Raw genomic sequence first — 19689 nt, 5'->3', positions numbered from 1 at the left:
TTGTCTTTCTAGCGTCCTTTAAAACATGGCTTCCTTCACACAACAGGAAATGTAGCCTTGATGGAAATATCATCACTCCCCACCTGTATCATATTACTGTGTGTGCATGCTTGCGTTCCTTAGTGTGCGTGCGTGTGTGTGTGTGTGTGTGATCGTTACATTCCTCTCTAATGAGAACTGTTTACCCAACACATGTTTGAGTCACAGTCCAACTAGACACATTTTTATTACATACGTTGAGTCACAGTCCAACTAGACACATTTTACTACATACGTTGAGTCACAGTCCAACTAGACACATTTTTACTACATACATAACACCATCCCGCTGCCCATAATACTGGGGCTTCTACCTTAAACACAATGCAATATGTTTACTGAACTACACTGACTGTAAAAGATGGAATTCTAAGTGACTAAGATGCTAAAATTACATAACCAAGGTTAATACTAAAGCATTATAAACTGTTGGAAAGTAAAAATATGAAAGTTATCGAATTTAAAACAAACGTTTGTTGTTCAGGACACAGAAAGACTGGATGTTCTCTGTAGGCCTGCTGACTTCACCGCGTGAAAGGGTAGGAAGAGCTGAAAGAGAGTGAGTTAGCATGTTTCTATAGGTTTACAATAGGTTCAGGGTCAGTTAGCATGTTAGCATGTTTCTGTAGGTTTACAATAGGTTAAGGGTTAGTTAGCATGTTTCTATAGGTTTACAATAGGTTCAGGGTCAGTTAGCATGTTAGCATGTTTCTAGAGGTTTACAATAGGTTCAGGGTCAGTTAGCATGTTTCTATAGATTCACAATAGGTTCAGGGTCAGTTAGCATGTTAGCATGTTTCTATAGGTTTACAATAGGTTCAGGGTCAGTTAGCATGTTTTCGTTAGATTCACTATAAGTTCAGGGTCAGTTAGCATGTTTCTATAGGTTCACAATAGGTTCAGGGTCAGTTAGCATGTTAGCATGTTTCTAGAGGTTTACAATAGGTTCAGGGTCAGTTAGCATGTTTTTGTTAGATTCACTATAAGTTCAGGGTCAGTTAGCATGTTTCTATAGGTTTACAATAGGCTAAGGGTCAGTTAGCATGTTTCTATAGGTTTACAATAGGCTCAGGGTCAGTTAGCATGTTTCTATAGATTCACTATAGGTTCAGGGTCAGTTAGCATGTTTCTATAGATTCACTATAGGATCAGGGTCAGTTAGCATGTTTCTATAGATTCAGGGACAGTTAGCAGGTTAGCATGTTTCTATAGATTCACTATAGGATCAGGGTCAGTTAGCATGTTTCTATAGATTCACTATAGGTTCAGGGACAGTTAGCATGTTTCTATAGATTCACTATAGGTTCAGGGACAGTTAGCATGTTTCTATAGGCTCACTATAGGATCAGGGTCAGTTAGCATGTTTCTATAGATTCACTATAGGTTCAGTTAGCATGTTAGCATGTTTCTATAGATTCACTATAGGTTCAGGGTCAGTTAGCGTGTTTCTATAGATTCACTATAGGTTCAGTTAGCATGTTAGCATGTTTCTATAGATTCACTATAGGTTCAGTTAGCATGTTAGCATGTTTCTATAGATTCACTATAGGTTCAGGGTCAGTTAGCGTGTTTCTATAGATTCACTATAGGTTCAGTTAGCATGTTAGCATGTTTCTATAGATTCACTATAGGTTCAGGGTCAGTTAGCGTGTTAGCATGTTTCTCTAGATTCACTATAGGTTCAGGGTCAGTTAGCGTGTTAGCATGTCTCACCTCGTGCGCTGACCTCTGCTGGCCTCAGCAAACTTGTGTCTGAACAGAAAGCTGGCCAGAGCATCTGCAACCTGCACAACAGACAACATGCATGTTAGTGTGAGTGTGAGTGTGTGTATGTATGTGTGTGTGTGCGGGTGCGTGCATGTGTCTTACTTTGTCTGGTGTGTCCTCGTGCACTGCGTGGCCACTAGGGGGCAGCACCTGCATCATGAATTTGCCTGAGGAGAATAGTACAACAGGTAGTCTTCAGTCAGAGAACTGTGTGTGTGTGTGTGTGTCAATCTCGCACACACTCCACTCTCTTTCTCACACACACACACTCTAGCTCTCTCTATCACACACAGTCTTGTACAGCTAACCTTGTACAGCTAACACAATTCAGTCCCATTCAAAATCCTATTTTCCCTAACCCTAAACCCAACCCTAGCTCCTAACCCTAAACCCAACCCTAGCTCCTAACCCTAAACCCAACCCTAGCTCCTAACCCTAAAACTAACCCTAAACCCAACCCTAGCTCCTAACCCTAGCTCCTAACCCTAAAACTAACCCTAAACCCAACCCTAGCTCCTAAACCTAACCCTAAACCCAACCCTAGCTCCTAACCCTAAACCCAACCCTAGCTCCTAACCCTAAACCCAACCCTAGCTCCTAACCCTAAACCCAACCCTAGCTCCTAACCCTAAACCCAACCCTAGCTCCTAACCCTAAACCCAACCCTAGCTCCTAACCCTAAACCCAACCCTAGCTCCTAACCCTAAACCCAACCCTAGCTCCTAAACCCCCTAAACCCAACCCTAGCTCCTAACCCTAAACCCAACCCTAGCTCCTAACCCTAAACCCAACCCTAGCTCCTAACCCTAAACCCAACCCTAGCTCCCAACCCTAAAACTAACCCTAAACCTAGTTCCTAACCCTAGTTCCTAACCCTAGATCCTAACCCTAGCTCCTAACCCTAGCTCCTAACCCTAAATCCTAACCCTAAAACTAACCCTAAAACTAACCCTAAAACTAACCCTAAACCCCTTAGAAATATAAATAGTATTTGACCTCATGGGGACCAACAAAATGTCCCCGGTTGGTCAAATTTCTGATCATATACTAATCTTGTGGGGACTTCTGGTCTTCAAGTATAGTTTAAACACACACAGAGTAGTTTGGTTGTACACTGTGGGGCAATCTGTATAATACTGTGTAGACCCACCTTGTACACTGTCTGTGTTGCTATACAGTCTGTTTAATGGTGTTTAGACCTACCTTGCATTTGGCCTATAGTCAGGTCCCTGTCCAGACGATCTACACCTGGAGACGAACACACATCCTCCATCATTATTTTACCTCTCAGGTTTCTTTTAAAACCTGGGAAACACACTCCATACTGGACACAGAGACATACAAACTACCTCTACCTTCCTTCATACTGGACACAGAGACATACAAACTACCTCTACCTTCTTTCATGCTGGACACAGAGACATACGAACTACCTCTACCTTCCTTCATGCTGGACACAGAGACATACGAACTACCTCTACCTTCCTTCATGCTGGACACAGAGACATACGAACTACCTCTACCTTCCTTCATGCTGGACACAGAGACATACGAACTACCTCTACCTTCCTTCATGCTGGACACAGAGACATACGAACTACCTCTACCTTCCTTCATGCTGGACACAGAGATATACGAACTACCTCTACCTTCCTTCATGCTGGACACAGAGACATACGAACTACCTCTACCTTCCTTCATGCTGGACACAGAGACATACGAACTACCTCTACCTTCCTTCATGCTGGACACAGAGACATACGAACTACCTCTACCTTCCTTCATGCTGGACACAGAGACATACGAACTACCTCTACCTTCCTTCATGCTGGACACAGAGACATACGAACTACCTCTACCTTCCTTCATGCTGGACACAGAGACATACGAACTACCTCTACCTTCCTTCATGCTGGACACAGAGACATAGAAATGGTATCCAACAGTTCGTCTGACTCTCTGGGAAATGAGACATTGCCCAAATGTTGCACTACTGTTTCAAGATTACAGCTCTGTGACATATGGCCAAAGTGCAGCCAAAATGGACAACAAATGAGAAATACAGGCACGATTCCCGCCTATGGAGTAGGACGTACCCAGTAGGTTACCCAGGTTACCTGGGGTAAAATGAGTACGGATTAGACTGTAGTGCCATGTGCCTGGGGTAAAATAAGGACGAATTAGACTGTAGTGTCATGTACCTGGGGTAAAATAAGGACGGACTAGACTGTAGTGTCATGTACCTGGGGTAAAGTAAGGCTGGATTAGACTGTAGTGTCATGTACCTGGGGTAAAATAAGGCTGGATTAGACTGTAGTGTCATGTACCTGGGGTAAAATAAGGACGGACTAGACTGTAGTGTCATGTACCTGGGGTAAAGTAAGGCTGGATTAGACTGTAGTGTCATGTACCTGGGGTAAAATAAGGCTGGATTAGACTGTAGTGTCATGTACCTGGGGTAAAATAAGGACGGATTAGACTGTAGTGTCATGTACCTGGGGTAAAATAAGGACGGATTAGACTGTAGTGTCATGTACCTGGGGTACAATAAAGCTGGATTAGACTGTAGTGTCATGTACCTGGGGTAAAATAAGGCTGGATTAGACTGTAGTGTCATGTACCTGGGGTAAAATAAGGACGGATTAGACTGTAGTGTCATGTACCTGGGGTAAAATAAGGACGGATTAGACTGTAGTGTCATGTACCTGGGGTAAAATAAGGCTGGATTAGACTGTAGTGTCATGTACCTGGGGTAAAATAAGGACGGATTAGACTGTAGTGTCATGTACCTGGGGTAAAATAAGGCTGGATTAGACTGTAGTGTCATGTACCTGGGGTAAAATAAGGACGGATTATACTGTAGTGTCATGTACCTGGGGTAAAATAAGGACGGAGTAGACTGTAGTGTCATGTACCTGGGGTAAAATAAGGACGGAGTAGACTGTAGTGTCATGTACCTGGGGTAAAATAAGGACGGATTAGACTGTAGTGTCATGTACCTGGGGTAAAATAAGGACGGATTATACTGTAGTGTCATGTACCTGGGGTAAAATAAGGCTGGATTAGACTGTAGTGTCATGTACCTGGGGTAAAATAAGGACGGATTAGACTGTAGTGTCATGTACCTGGGGTAAAATAAGGACGGAGTAGACTGTAGTGTCATGTACCTGGGGTAAAATAAGGACGGAGTAGACTGTAGTGTCATGTACCTGGGGTAAAATAAGGACGGAGTAGACTGTAGTGTCATGTACCTGGGGTAAAATAAGGCTGGATTAGACTGTAGTGTCATGTACCTGGGGTAAAATAAGGCTGGATTAGACTGTAGCGTCATGTACCTGGGGTAAAATAAGGCTGGATTAGACTGTAGTGTCATGTACCTGGGGTAAAATAAGGCTGGATTAGACTGTAGTGTCATGTACCTGGGGTAAAATAAAGCTGGATTAGACTGTAGTGTCATGTACCTGGGGTAAAATAAGGACGGATTAGACTGTAGTGTCATGTACCTGGGGTAAAATAAGGACGGATTAGACTGTAGTGTCATGTACCTGGGGTAAAATAAGGCTGGATTAGACTGTAGTGTCATGTACCTGGGGTAAAATAAGGACGGATTAGACTGTAGTGTCATGTACCTGGGGTAAAATAAGGACGGATTAGACTGTAGTGTCATGTACCTGGGGTAAAATAAGGCTGGATTAGACTGTAGTGTCATGTACCTGGGGTAAAATAAGGCTGGATTAGACTGTAGTGTCATGTACCTGGGGTAAAATAAGGACGGATTAGACTGTAGTGTCATGTACCTGGGGTAAAATAAGGACGGATTAGACTGTAGTGTCATGTACCTGGGGTAAAATAAGGACGGATTAGACTGTAGTGCCTGGGGTAAAATAAGGACGGATTAGACTGTAGTGTCATGTACCTGGGGTAAAATAAGGACGGATTAGACTGTAGTGTCATGTACCTGGGGTAAAATAAGGACGGATTAGACTGTAGTGCCATGTACCTGGGGTAAAATAAGGACGGATTAGACTGTAGTGTCATGTACCTGGGGTAAAATAAGGACGGATTAGACTGTAGTGTCATGTACCTGGGGTAAAATAAGGACGGATTAGACTGTAGTGTCATGTACCTGGGGTAAAATAAGGACGGAGTAGACTGTAGTGTCATGTACCTGGGGTAAAATAAGGACGGATTAGACTGTAGTGCCATGTACCTGGGGTAAAATAAGGACGGATTAGACTGTAGTGTCATGTACCTGGGGTAAAATAAGGACGGATTAGACTGTAGTGCCATGTACCTGGGGTAAAATAAGGCTGGATTAGACTGTAGTGTCATGTACCTGGGGTAAAATAAGGCCGGATTAGACTGTAGTGTCATGTACCTGGGGTAAAATAAGGACGGATTAGACTGTAGTGTCATGTACCTGGGGTAAAGTAAGGACGGACTAGACTGTAGTGTCATGTACCTGGGGTAAAATAAGGACGGATTAGACTGTAGTACCTGGGGTAAAATAAGGACGGATTAGACTGTAGTGTTATGTACCTGGGGTAAAATAAGGACGGATTAGACTGTAGTACCTGGGGTAAAATAAGGACGGATTAGACTGTAGTGTTATGTACCTGGGGTAAAATAAGGACGGATTAGACTGTAGTGTCATGTACCTGGGGTAAAATAAGGCTGGATTAGACTGTAGTGTCATGTACCTGGGGTAAAATAAGGACGGATTAGACTGTAGTGTCATGTACCTGGGGTAAAATAAGGACGGATTAGACTGTAGTGTCATGTACCTGGGGTAAAATAAGGACGGATTATACTGTAGTGTCATGTACCTGGGGTAAAATAAGGCTGGATTAGACTAGTGTCATGTACCTGGGGTAAAATAAGGACGGATTAGACTGTAGTATCATGTACCTGGGGTAAAATAAGGACGGATTAGACTGTAGTGTCATGTACCTGGGGTAAAATAAGGACGGATTAGACTGTAGTGCCTGGGGTAAAATAAGGACGGATTAGACTGTAGTGTCATGTACCTGGGGTAAAATAAGGACGGATTAGACTGTAGTGTCATGTACCTGGGGTAAAATAAGGACGGATTAGACTGTAGTGCCATGTACCTGGGGTAAAATAAGGACGGATTAGACTGTAGTGTCATGTACCTGGGGTAAAATAAGGACGGATTAGACTGTAGTGTCATGTACCTGGGGTAAAATAAGGACGGATTAGACTGTAGTGTCATGTACCTGGGGTAAAATAAGGACGGATTAGACTGTAGTGTCATGTACCTGGGGTAAAATAAGGACGGATTAGACTGTAGTGCCATGTACCTGGGGTAAAATAAGGACGGATTAGACTGTAGTGTCATGTACCTGGGGTAAAATAAGGACGGATTAGACTGTAGTGCCATGTACCTGGGGTAAAATAAGGCTGGATTAGACTGTAGTGTCATGTACCTGGGGTAAAATAAGGCCGGATTAGACTGTAGTGTCATGTACCTGGGGTAAAATAAGGACGGATTAGACTGTAGTGTCATGTACCTGGGGTAAAGTAAGGACGGACTAGACTGTAGTGTCATGTACCTGGGGTAAAATAAGGACGGATTAGACTGTAGTACCTGGGGTAAAATAAGGACGGATTAGACTGTAGTGTTATGTACCTGGGGTAAAATAAGGACGGATTAGACTGTAGTGCCTGGGGTAAAATAAGGACGGATTAGACTGTAGTGTCATGTACCTGGGGTAAAATAAGGACGGATTAGACTGTAGTGTCATGTACCTGGGGTAAAATAAGGACGGATTAGACTGTAGTGTCATGTACCTGGGGTAAAATAAGGACGGATTAGACTGTAGTGTCATGTACCTGGGGTAAAATAAGGACGGATTATACTGTAGTGTCATGTACCTGGGGTAAAATAAGGCTGGATTAGACTGTAGTGTCATGTACCTGGGGTAAAATAAGGACGGATTAGACTGTAGTATCATGTACCTGGGGTAAAATAAGGACGGATTAGACTGTAGTGTCATGTACCTGGGGTAAAATAAGGACGGATTAGACTGTAGTGCCTGGGGTAAAATAAGGACGGATTAGACTGTAGTGTCATGTACCTGGGGTAAAATAAGGACGGATTAGACTGTAGTGTCATGTACCTGGGGTAAAATAAGGACGGATTAGACTGTAGTGCCATGTACCTGGGGTAAAATAAGGACGGATTAGACTGTAGTGTCATGTACCTGGGGTAAAATAAGGACGGATTAGACTGTAGTGTCATGTACCTGGGGTAAAATAAGGACGGATTAGACTGTAGTGTCATGTACCTGGGGTAAAATAAGGACGGATTAGACTGTAGTGTCATGTACCTGGGGTAAAATAAGGACGGATTAGACTGTAGTGCCATGTACCTGGGGTAAAATAAGGACGGATTAGACTGTAGTGTCATGTACCTGGGGTAAAATAAGGACGGATTAGACTGTAGTGCCATGTACCTGGGGTAAAATAAGGCTGGATTAGACTGTAGTGTCATGTACCTGGGGTAAAATAAGGCCGGATTAGACTGTAGTGTCATGTACCTGGGGTAAAATAAGGACGGATTAGACTGTAGTGTCATGTACCTGGGGTAAAGTAAGGACGGACTAGACTGTAGTGTCATGTACCTGGGGTAAAATAAGGACGGATTAGACTGTAGTACCTGGGGTAAAATAAGGACGGATTAGACTGTAGTGTTATGTACCTGGGGTAAAATAAGGACGGATTAGACTGTAGTACCTGGGGTAAAATAAGGACGGATTAGACTGTAGTGTTATGTACCTGGGGTAAAATAAGGACGGATTAGACTGTAGTGTCATGTACCTGGGGTAAAATAAGGCTGGATTAGACTGTAGTGTCATGTACCTGGGGTAAAATAAGGACGGATTAGACTGTAGTGTCATGTACCTGGGGTAAAATAAGGACGGATTAGACTGTAGTGTCATGTACCTGGGGTAAAATAAGGACGGATTAGACTGTAGTGTCATGTACCTGGGGTAAAATAAGGACGGATTAGACTGTAGTGTCATGTACCTGGGGTAAAATAAGGACGGATTAGACTGTAGTGTCATGTACCTGGGGTAAAATAAGGCTGGATTAGACTGTAGTGTCATGTACCTGGGGTAAAATAAGGCTGGATTAGACTGTAGTGTCATGTACCTGGGGTAAAATAAGGACGGATTAGACTGTAGTGTCATGTACCTGGGGTAAAATAAGGACGGATTAGACTGTAGTGTCATATACCTGCTAACAGGAGGAGTTTGGGCAGGTTACATCCCAGGAACAGATTAGAGATTCCTCTGAACCATCCGTCCCAGTACTTCTCTGCTTTGGACAGGTCTATACGCCAGCTATACACACCCTGATAACACACCAAAGGGTTAAAACCGTCACCGGGTTAACTAGGAGAACACACTGAATGCATCGGTCACTTCAGACACTCCTGGAGTGTGTAAACTGAACCCCAAAAAATGGAAATACTGTTCACACTCAAATAGTGAGTCCAGCGACATGTTCACAGGAGGAGGATTTTACAGACCTTGTAATAAATATGACACAACGCTCTGTTGAGAAGGAATCATTGAACTGTTAAGAGAAAATCACGGCCCCTAAAAGAACGTCTCACTCTGAACAAGGAGGACTTCAAAGCTGAATGCTGTTTTTGGTGCCACGCTGGTAAACTATCAAAGGGGACCGTCGCTAGGACTCGACGAGCTCTTCAGTAGCTGCTGTGGATTCTATCATGGATATGGACCATTTTCCAGGGTCGACGAGAGCTGGAGAACTACTGCGTAGTTCGGAGTCGAGGTGGAGTCGAGGTGGAGCCGAGGTGGACTCGAGGTGGACTCGAGGTGGACTCGAGGTGGACTCGAGGTGGACTCGAGGTGGAGCCGAGGTGGACTCGAGGTGGAGCCGAGGTGGAGCCGAGGTGGAGCCGAGGTGGAGCCGAGGTGGACTCGAGGTGGACTCGAGGTGGAGCCGAGGTGGAGCCGAGGTGGACTCGAGGTGGAGCCGAGGTGGAGGTAGGAGAGTAAGATATTCCCAAAGCATCCTCCCCCTGCCTTCTCGTACAGACCTGCGGCTATCAAACCATTTTGCGGTCCAGACCCCTCTGTCTTTTGGGGCAGCAAGTAGCCTAGTGTTTAGAGTGTTGGGCCAGTAACCGAAAGGTTGCCGGTAATGTTACCACGGCTACGTTCAGTAGGCTACCTGTAATGTTACCATGGCTACGTTCAATAGGCTACCCGTAATGTTACCACGGCTACGTTCAATAGGCTACCCGTAATGTTACCACGGCTACGTTCAATAGGCTACCCGTAATGTTACCACGGCTACGTTCAATAGGCTACCCGTAATGTTACCACGGCTACGTTCAATAGGCTACCCGTAATGTTACCACGGCTACGTTCAATAGGCTACCCGTAATGTTACCACGGCTACGTTCAATAGGCTACCCGTAATGTTACCACGGCTACGTTCAATAGGCTACCTGTAATGTTACCATGGCTACGTTCAATAGGCTACCTGTAATGTTACCACGGCTACGTTCAATAGGCTACCCGTAATGTTACCACGGCTACATTCAGTAGGCTACCTGTAATGTTACCACGGCTACATTCAGTAGGCTACCGGTAATGTTACCACGGCTACATTCAGTAGACTACCGGTAATGTTACCATGGCTACGTTCAGTAGACTACCGGTAATGTTACCACGGCTACATTAAGTTGAAAAACTTTCTCGAACATTACAGATAGAAATGCTATGAATAGAGCCGACGTTATTCCTTATTCAACATGTCAGAGAGGCATGTTTGTTCTACATAGCATTTTCTATCTGAATGTTCCAAAACATTGTGTCCTGCTTGAACGCGGCCCCCAGGTCGTTAGCTATAACTTGCTAGTGAGGTAACATGGTGTAGCTTAACCGTTTGTTTAACGGTCCAGTCCGTACGGTAGCCTATAAGGGCCAGAATCAAGCAGTTTCCGGCAAGTAACCAAGTTTTAGGACTGCCCACCATTATGCTTTATGAGTTTAAAATGCATCCTGCCAATGCACCAATAGAAATAACTCTCCGGTTTTATGGGTCATGTCTTTTGTACGGTAGCCTATAAGGGCCAGAATCAAGCAGTTTTCTCTGAGGAAAAGAGGGAGACTTGGCTTACGTTGGTTACAGAACCTGTATATGAAATGTAGTGGGAAAAGTGGGAGGGTTGAGAGAGACTGCAAATTCAAAAGACCACCTACTTTTCTAGAGCCTACTCGAGAGAAATGAAAACAGACTGTTGTTTTACTATTAAACTTGAGAGAAATGAAATATTTGCTCCCTTGTGAAAGATACCCTCGTCTCAATGGTGAGTGCCCTGCTTAAATAAAGGGAAAGCAACAAACAAAATGGTGGTTAGTGTGTGTGTGTGTGTGTGTGTGTGTGTGTGTGTGTGTGTGTGTGTGTGTGTGTGTGTGTGTGTGTGTGTGTGTGTGTGTGTGTGTGTGTGTGTGTGTGTGTGTGTGTGTGTGTGTGTAAAGGACGTCGGTTTCTTACCTCAGGTTCTGGAATGTTCACCTCTGGCGTACCGTCCGGCTTGTCGCTAACGTAGCTCGGGTCAACGTAGATCTCCTCGTTGCTCTCGACGACTACGTCGCTAACAGGGATGGCCTGCTCAGGTGATTCAACAACATCCTCCACCTCTACGTGCCTACATAGTACAGGTGAGACATTTTGAGAAGTCTAAATTGGATCCTTGGGATGTTCAACTCTGATGTCACCCCGTTGAAGTTTAAATGGTGCAAGTGGAACTCGAGTCTCTTTTTAACCTCGTTTAACTACTGATTTACTTAATAGAAGGCACATCTCAATAGGTGGTCCAGGTAAGTCATGATACAGATCACAGATTCCCTATGTGAAGTTTGCAGTTGTGCCCAATTTTTATTTTATTTTATTTTACCCTTTAGTCTACTTTATTGTATTTATACTTGGAATATCGCTTTTTAACAGTAAAAGTTCCAAAATCGCTGGAGGACGTCTTTAAGGTTAGGATTAAGGTAATCTTGTTCCCAGACAAATGCGTGAAGAGTCTGGTAGACCAACGAGTCAAACTTGGCCTTCATTAGCCAATACAGAAAGACTGGGAGAAAACTCATAGGCATTGGCTTAATCTACCAAACCATTATAAAATGGCGTGTTCGGATACTGGAAGCTGATTGGTTAATAGCAGGGAGTTATAGCACTACAATCTCCGTATTCCCCCGGGGTAATGCCAGTTCACAGTTCCATTCGATGTATCAATGCACGTCCACTAGCCCAGCCAGTCAATTTATAAACTTCATCTCCCATGTAAAAAACGTTATTAAAGACATTATTTCCTCAAGCTACGAGGCATTCAGATTGCGACAGTTGGGGTCTAAACCTTCCTGGGTTTCTTTTTCAATCTCCACGAATAAGAATGTGACGAGACTGACAGCTTCTGTGAGCCAATTAATTATAATTAATTAATTAATTATAAGGATCGTTATAATGGATATATCCAATTAAATGTCAATAGAAAACAAAATGGTAAAAGAAACGAAAGTGCACATAGTTTTCTGTAATTTCAGATGCTTGATCATGTGATCATGTGTTAGCTTTAGTTGGCTAGCTAGAAAATTAGTAACTAGCCTCTATAGCTACATGCCAATTATTTTTATTTGCATAGCAACCATTGCAAATAGAATGGATGGAATGAACTTCCGAATCTCTGAACTAACAACTGGCTTTTGTTAAATTGTATATACAATTTATTTTAAAAAATTTAAAAAACTGAAATATCAAATTTACATAAGTATTCAGACCTTTTACTCAGTACTTTGTTGAAGCACCTTTGGCAGCAATTACAGCCTCGAGTGTTCTTGGGTATGAAGCTACAAGCTTGGCACACCTGTATTTGGGTAGTTTCTCCCATTCTTCTCTGTAGATCCTCTCAAGCTCTGTCAGGTTGGATCGGGAGTGTTGCTGCACAGCTATTTTCAGGTCTCTCCAGAGCTGTTTGATCGGGTTCAATTCCAGGCTCTGGCTGGGCCACTCAAGGACATTTAGAGACTTGTCCCGAAGCCACTCCTGCGTTGTCTTGGCTGTGTGCTTAGGGTCGTTGTCCTGTTGGAAGGTGAACCTTCGCCCCAGTCTGAGGTCCTGAGTGCTCTGGAGCAGGTTTTCATCAAGGATCTCTCTGTACTCTACTCCATTCACCTTTCTGTCGATCCTGACTAGTCTCCCAGTCCATTCTGCTGAAAAACTTCCCCACAGCATGATGCTGCCACCACCATGCTTCAACGTTAGGATGGTGCCAGGTTTCCTCCAGACGTGACGCTTGGCATTCAGGCCAAAGAATTCAATCTTGGTTTCATCAGACCAGAGAATCTTGTTTCTCATGGTCTGAGAGTCCTTTAGGTGTCTTTTGGCCAACTCCAAACGGGCTGTCATGTTCCTTTTACTGAGTGGCTTCTGTCTGGCCGCTCTACCACCTGATTGGTGGAGTGCTGCAGAGGTGGAAGGTTCTCCCATCTCCACAGAGGAACTCTGGAGCTCTGTCAGAGTAACCATCGGGTTCTTGGTCACCTCTCTGACCAAGGCCCTTCTCCCCCGATTGCTCAATTCAGCCAGCTCTAGGAAGAGTCTTGGTGGTTCCACACTTCTTCCATTTGAAGAATGATGGAGGCCACTGTGTTCTTGGGGACCTTCAATGCTGCAGAAATGTTTTGGTACCCTTCCCCAGATCTGTGCCTCGTCACAGTCCTCTCTCGGAGCGCTACGGACAATTCCTTCAACTTCATGGCTTGGTTTTTGCTCTGACATGCTCTGTCAACTGTGGGACCTTATATAGACAGGTGTGTGCCTTTCCAAATCATGTCCAATCAATTGAATTTACCACAGGTGGACTCCAATCAAGTTGTAGAAACATCTCAAGGATGAACAATGGAAACAGGATGCACCTGAGCTCAATTTTGAGTCTCATACTTCTATAAATAAGGTATTTCTGTTTTTTTATTTTTAACAAATTTGCAACAAAAAATAAAATAATGAAACCTGTTTTCGCGTTGTCATTATGCATTATTGTGTGTAGATTGATGAGGGAAAAAAGTTATTTAATACATTTTATAATAAGGCTGTAACGTAACAAAACGTGGCTGAAGTCCAGGGACGAGGGAAGAAGTCATGTTTTAGGGACGTCCAGGATAGGACTAACTGAGTTTACATTGAATATGAACGCTGTGTTATTTTGTATACCGCATTTACAACAACCCAGAGGGGTTTACTTCAAAGTGGTATCAATAAATTAGCCAGCTAACAGATTTTCTGGTTCATTAGGAAAGATAGATAAAATGAAGATATGTGTTTGGGGTCAATCAGATTTTGTAAAGTTATTTCAGAATATTTATGCGGCTGTGCAGTTTTCCCCTCTGGTTCCAGTAGAGTAGGATTAGCATGGTTTACCTCTTGATCTGTCCCACCATGGATACTCGTGCTGATTCCCGGTTCCTGATCTGACCGCTCTTAACACTGAAGGAGAGAGCACACACACACACACACACACACACACACACACACACACACCCACACACACACACACCGACAGACACACAGACAGACACACAGACAGACAGACAGACAGACAGACAGACAGACAGACACACAGACAGACAGACAGACAGACAGACAGACAGACAGACAGACAGACAGACAGACAGACAGACAGACAGACAGAGACAGACAGTTGAGAAAGAGCACTACCAGCACTGTGAAACACTGAAACGTAGCATAGCACTCTATGGAACAGCTCTACCAGCACTGTGAAACACTGAAACGTAGCATAGCACTCTATGGAACAGCTCTACCAACACTGTGAAACACTGAAACGTAGCATAGCACTCTATGGAACAGCTCTACCAACACTGTGAAACACTGAAACGTAGCATAGCACTCTATGGAACAGCTCTACCAACACTGTGAAACACTGAAACGTAGCATAGCACTCTATGGAACAGACCGATTATAATAATAATAACAATACATGATATTTCTATAGACTGTCTTTGAAACACAACCTAACGTTAAGAAGTGGTGTATTGCTGAACGCTCCTCACCTCCACTCTATGGCATGGGCAATAGACTCAAAAGACTTGGGTCGTCCTTTCAGGAAGTTCTGCATGCTGTGTAGCATCTCCATGGCACTGCCTAGAGGGAGCGAGAGAGAGAGAGACGCCACAGAGCCCCAGGACAGCAACACAATTAGACCCAACCAAATCATGAGAAAACAAAATGATAATTACTTGACACATTGGAAAGACAAAATGAAAAAACTGAGCAAACTAGAATGCTATTTGGCCCTAAACAGAGAGCACACAGTGGCAGAATACCTGACCACTGTTACTGACCCAAACTTAAGGAAAGCTTTGACTATGTACAGACTCAGTGAGCATAGCCTTGCTATTGAGAGAGGCTGCTGTAGGCAGATCTGGCTCTCAAGAGAAGACAGGCTATGTGCCACACTGCCCACAAAATGAGGTGGAAACTGAGCTGCACTTCCTAACCTGCCAAATTTATGACCATATTAGAGACACATATTTCCCTCAGATTACTAACGGTATGGACTGGGCCCTACCTTCCACCACGTCGATCACCACCAGTCCTACAGTAGTGGGGAGGAGCCTGCTGCTAACGGTATGGACTGGGCCCTACCTTCCACCACGTCGATCACCACCAGTCCTACAGTAGTGGGGAGGAGCCTGCTGCTAACGGTATGGACTGGGCCCTACCTTCCACCACGTTGATCACCACCAGTCCTACAGTAGTGGGGAGGAGCCTGCTGCTAACGGTATGGACTGGGCCCTACCTTCCACCACGTCGATCACCACCAGTCCTACATTAGTGGGGAGGAGCCTGCTGCTAACGGTATGGACTGGGCCCTACCTTCCACCACGTCGATCACCACCAGTCCTACAGTAGTGGGGAGGAGCCTGCTGCTAACGGTATGGACTGGGCCCTACCTTCCACCACGTCGATCACCACCAGTCCTACAGTAGTGGGGAGGAGCCTGCTGCTAACGGTATGGACTGGGCCCTACCTTCCACCACGTCGATCACCACTAGTCCTACAGTAGTGGGGAGGAGCCTGCTGCTAACGGTATGGACTGGGCCCTACCTTCCACCACGTCGATCACCACCAGTCCTACAGTAGTGGGGAGGAGCCTGCTGCTAACGGTATGGACTGGGCCCTACCTTCCACCACGTCGATCACCACCAGTCCTACAGTAGTGGGGAGGAGCCTGCTGCTAACGGTATGGACTGGGCCCTACCTTCCACCACGTCGATCACCACCAGTCCCTACAGTAGTGGGGAGGAGCCTGTTGCTAACGGTATGGACTGGGCCCTACCTTCCACCACGTCGATCACCACCAGTCCTACAGTAGTGGGGAGGAGCCTGCTGCTAACGGTATGGACTGGGCCCTACCTTCCACCACGTCGATCACCACCAGTCCCTACAGTAGTGGGGAGGAGCCTGCTGCTAACGGTATGGACTGGGCCCTACCTTCCACCACGTCGATCACCACCAGTCCTACAGTAGTGGGGAGGAGCCTGCTGCTAACGGTATGGACTGGGCCCTACCTTCCACCACGTCGATCACCACCAGTCCCTACAGTAGTGGGGAGGAGCCTGCTGCTAACGGTATGGACTGGGCCCTACCTTCCACCACGTCGATCACCACCAGTCCTACAGTAGTGGGGAGGAGCCTACTGCTAACGGTATGGACTGGGCCCTACCTTCCACCACGTCGATCACCACCAGTCCTACAGTAGTGGGGAGGAGCATGCTGGAGGCGGTGTGGACAGCGATGGCCCCGCCCATACTGTGACCAACCAGGACGATGGGGGGAGGGGCCTCTCCGTAGCACGCTCGCACCACATTGGCCACATCCCTAGGAGTGGCGGGACAAGAGGGACAGGTGAGAGGTAGAGGGACAGGTGATGTACAGGTGAGAGGTAGAGGGACAGGAAGTTATGTCCTTATGTTTTACAGGTGTGTATCTTCTTACCTAGACATGGTCTGTGTGGAGAGGTCGTCTGACTGACGTACCTGGGTGGAACCTGGAGAGCAGGAGAGGTGAACGCGTTCTGTAAACATTGGGTTTTGAAGTCTTTATGATGTGACTATATAAAACACTATGGACGCGGATCCAAAATGGCACCCTTATTGCCACGACTAGTCCACTACAATCAAATAGAGTGGCATTCTGAGATGACCTTTGCTCTCTGAACTCACCGTGACCCCTGAGGTCCATGGCCAGCACCCTGCAGGTCACCCTACTGGCTATGGCTGTCTGGAGACCGAGGAGATGGAGCGACAGATAAACGAGAAAAATGGGTATTATAACAGGAATGGAAATCTCAAATGCTGGTCAAGAGATAAGCCCAGAGTTTATAGATGACGTGGAGACCGTATGGACAGTTCAGACAGAAGCAAAAGAAAACAGACATGATTTTTTTTACAAGAATGGGAAAAGTGTGTAAGCAGTTTCAAACACTGGTCAGTAAAAACACAATTTTTTATTTTATTTTTTTGTCTAGATAGTTTAAGAGTAGTAGGCCAGGCAGGACTGAACCCTGTGGAAGGCATGTAACCCTACAGGGTTGTGAACATTGTTCACCGAGCTGTAAAGATAGTAGACTCACAGTAAAAACAGCCCAGGACAAGGCAGAGTGTCCTCCTCCGTGCAGCAGAACCAGTAGAGGTCCGTCAGTACCGTTTCTGTAGACCCTGAACACATCTCTGGTTTCTGATGGTCCGACTGGGATGTCCTCCGACTGGTCAAAATACTGCCTCCACGACACCGCTGAGTAACTGGCGGAGGACAATACACAGAGTTAGTGTGTGTGGGGGGGTGTAATGTGTGTGTGTAAAATCAAATTTTATTTGTCACATGCGCCAAATACAACAGGTGTAGACTTTCCAACAATGCTGAGTTCAAAATGAGCAAAAAATTATGTTTTATAGTAACACATTGTGTGTGTGTGTGTGTGTGTGTGTGTGTGTGTGTGTGTGTGTGTGTGTGTGTGTGTGTGTGTGTGTGTGTGTGTGTGTGTGTGTGTGTGTATAGCCTGTCTGTGAAATGTGGATATGATCGATTATCAATAACACTTACAAGAACCAATTTCAAAGACGGTGAAATATATTATTTATCAGCTTTCTGCCGGTGATTCTATCCCATTCTAGAATGCAGACAGACCCCTCTAGATTAGAACACTAGACTAGAACGGAGACAGAACCCTCTAGATTAAAAACAACAGAACACTAGACTACAACACAGACAGAACCCTCGAGAACACATAACATTAGAACACAGACAGAACACTTAGTCTAAAACACAGAACATTAGACTTTTACACTGACAGAACCTTCGAGAACACAGAACACTAGACTAGAACACAGACAGAACCCTCTAGAACACAGAACACTAGACTATAATATAGACAGAACTCTCTAGAACACTAGACTAGAACACAAAACACTAGACTATGATATAGACAGAACCCTCTAGAACACTAGACTAGAACACAGAACACTAGACTAGAATATAGACAGAACCCTCTCGAACACTAGACTAGAACACAGAACACTAGACTAGAATATAGACAGAATCCTCTAGAACACAGAACACTGGACTAGAATATAGACAGAACCCTCTAGAACACAGAACACTGGACTATAATATAGACAGAATCCTCTAGAACACAGAACACTGGACTATAATATAGACAGAACCCTCTAGAACACAGAACACTGGACTATAATATAGACAGAATCCTCTAGAACACAGAACACTGGACTATAATATAGACAGAACCCTCTAGAACACAGAACACTAGACTAGAACAGAGACAGAACACTCTAGAACACAAAACACAATAGACTAAAACGTCTGACAGAATTCTCAGGAAACAGAACACTTTAGAACACAGACAGAACCCTCTAGAATATAACTCACTTCTCTGTGTCGAAGCTGTCCTCCCACATCCTCCTGGGTGGCAGTGGACAGGTGTCAGGCTCAGCCTGTGTCTCTGGCTGGGGGTCCTCGGGTACCTTCAGGGGCTCTTCGCCAGGTAGCTGGGGCTCTGCTACAGGCAGCGTCGGGTCTGCAGCAGGGTGTGGTAGCTGGGGGTAATCTGCCGGCTGTGGGGCTCCTAGACCTAGAGAACTAGTCTCCACCTCACTGCGTACCTCTGCCATCGACCAAATGACATCTAACCATGTGGCACGAAGCCTAAGTACCCACCAAGTACACTACAAGTACCTGACAGGACAATGTGTGTGCTTCGTCCCAAATCGCACCCTTTTCCCTATATAGTGCACTACTTTTGACCAGGGTCATCGGGTCAAGCAACGCATTATATGAGGAAGAAGTGCACTATATAGGGAATATGCTACCATTTGGGATACAGTCCTAGACAGATGGTGCGGACAGGTAGCATCTGGGATAGAGCGTCCTATTGGTTAAAGGGCCCTGGGGAGTGTGTGACTTAGGTGACTGCTGACCAATGGTGTACCTCCAGAGAAGGCTGTGTGAGACGGTGTGATGTGCTGGGAGAGAATTCTAGAACTAAGGGATGATTTTAGAATCTAACGTTTGGGAATTAAAGGGGAAATCAGCAGTTGTTACATATATTTTTTTTAAACGTATAACTTCATTATATATATCCATTGATTGTTGAAGAATATAACTTATAAATGCCTCATGAGCTTAGTTCAACTGTCAAACTCCATGAGAACCCCAAAATATAAGCTCGTTTAACTCCAATGTTTGTAAACAAAGTAAATATAAAGAAACACTATATACCAG

General features: G+C 44.9%; 1 protein-coding gene across 1 annotated transcript; it reads right to left on the bottom strand.

Moving 5' to 3' along the window:
* Positions 1 to 207: 207 nt before the first annotated feature.
* LOC139561270 (protein phosphatase methylesterase 1-like) lies at positions 208 to 19106 on the bottom strand. Its single transcript, XM_071378254.1, has 13 exons — positions 18838 to 19106; positions 17525 to 17693; positions 17115 to 17172; positions 16888 to 16939; positions 16616 to 16770; positions 14940 to 15030; positions 14290 to 14355; positions 11365 to 11518; positions 9067 to 9184; positions 3010 to 3054; positions 1909 to 1973; positions 1753 to 1823; positions 208 to 588 (listed from the first exon to the last, which is right to left on the bottom strand). Exons 1-13 carry the CDS (start codon positions 19077 to 19079, stop codon positions 564 to 566), a joined length of 1311 nt encoding a protein of 436 aa, XP_071234355.1. The 5' UTR covers positions 19080 to 19106; the 3' UTR covers positions 208 to 563.
* Positions 19107 to 19689: the final 583 nt, after the last annotated feature.

The sequence above is a fragment of the Salvelinus alpinus genome, chromosome 31 (genome assembly GCF_045679555.1).
Source record: "Salvelinus alpinus chromosome 31, SLU_Salpinus.1, whole genome shotgun sequence".
Classification (NCBI taxonomy): Eukaryota; Metazoa; Chordata; class Actinopteri; order Salmoniformes; family Salmonidae; genus Salvelinus; species Salvelinus alpinus.
The sequence above is the reverse complement of the archived record's forward strand: the minus strand, read 5'-3'. Positions and strand labels throughout refer to the sequence as shown.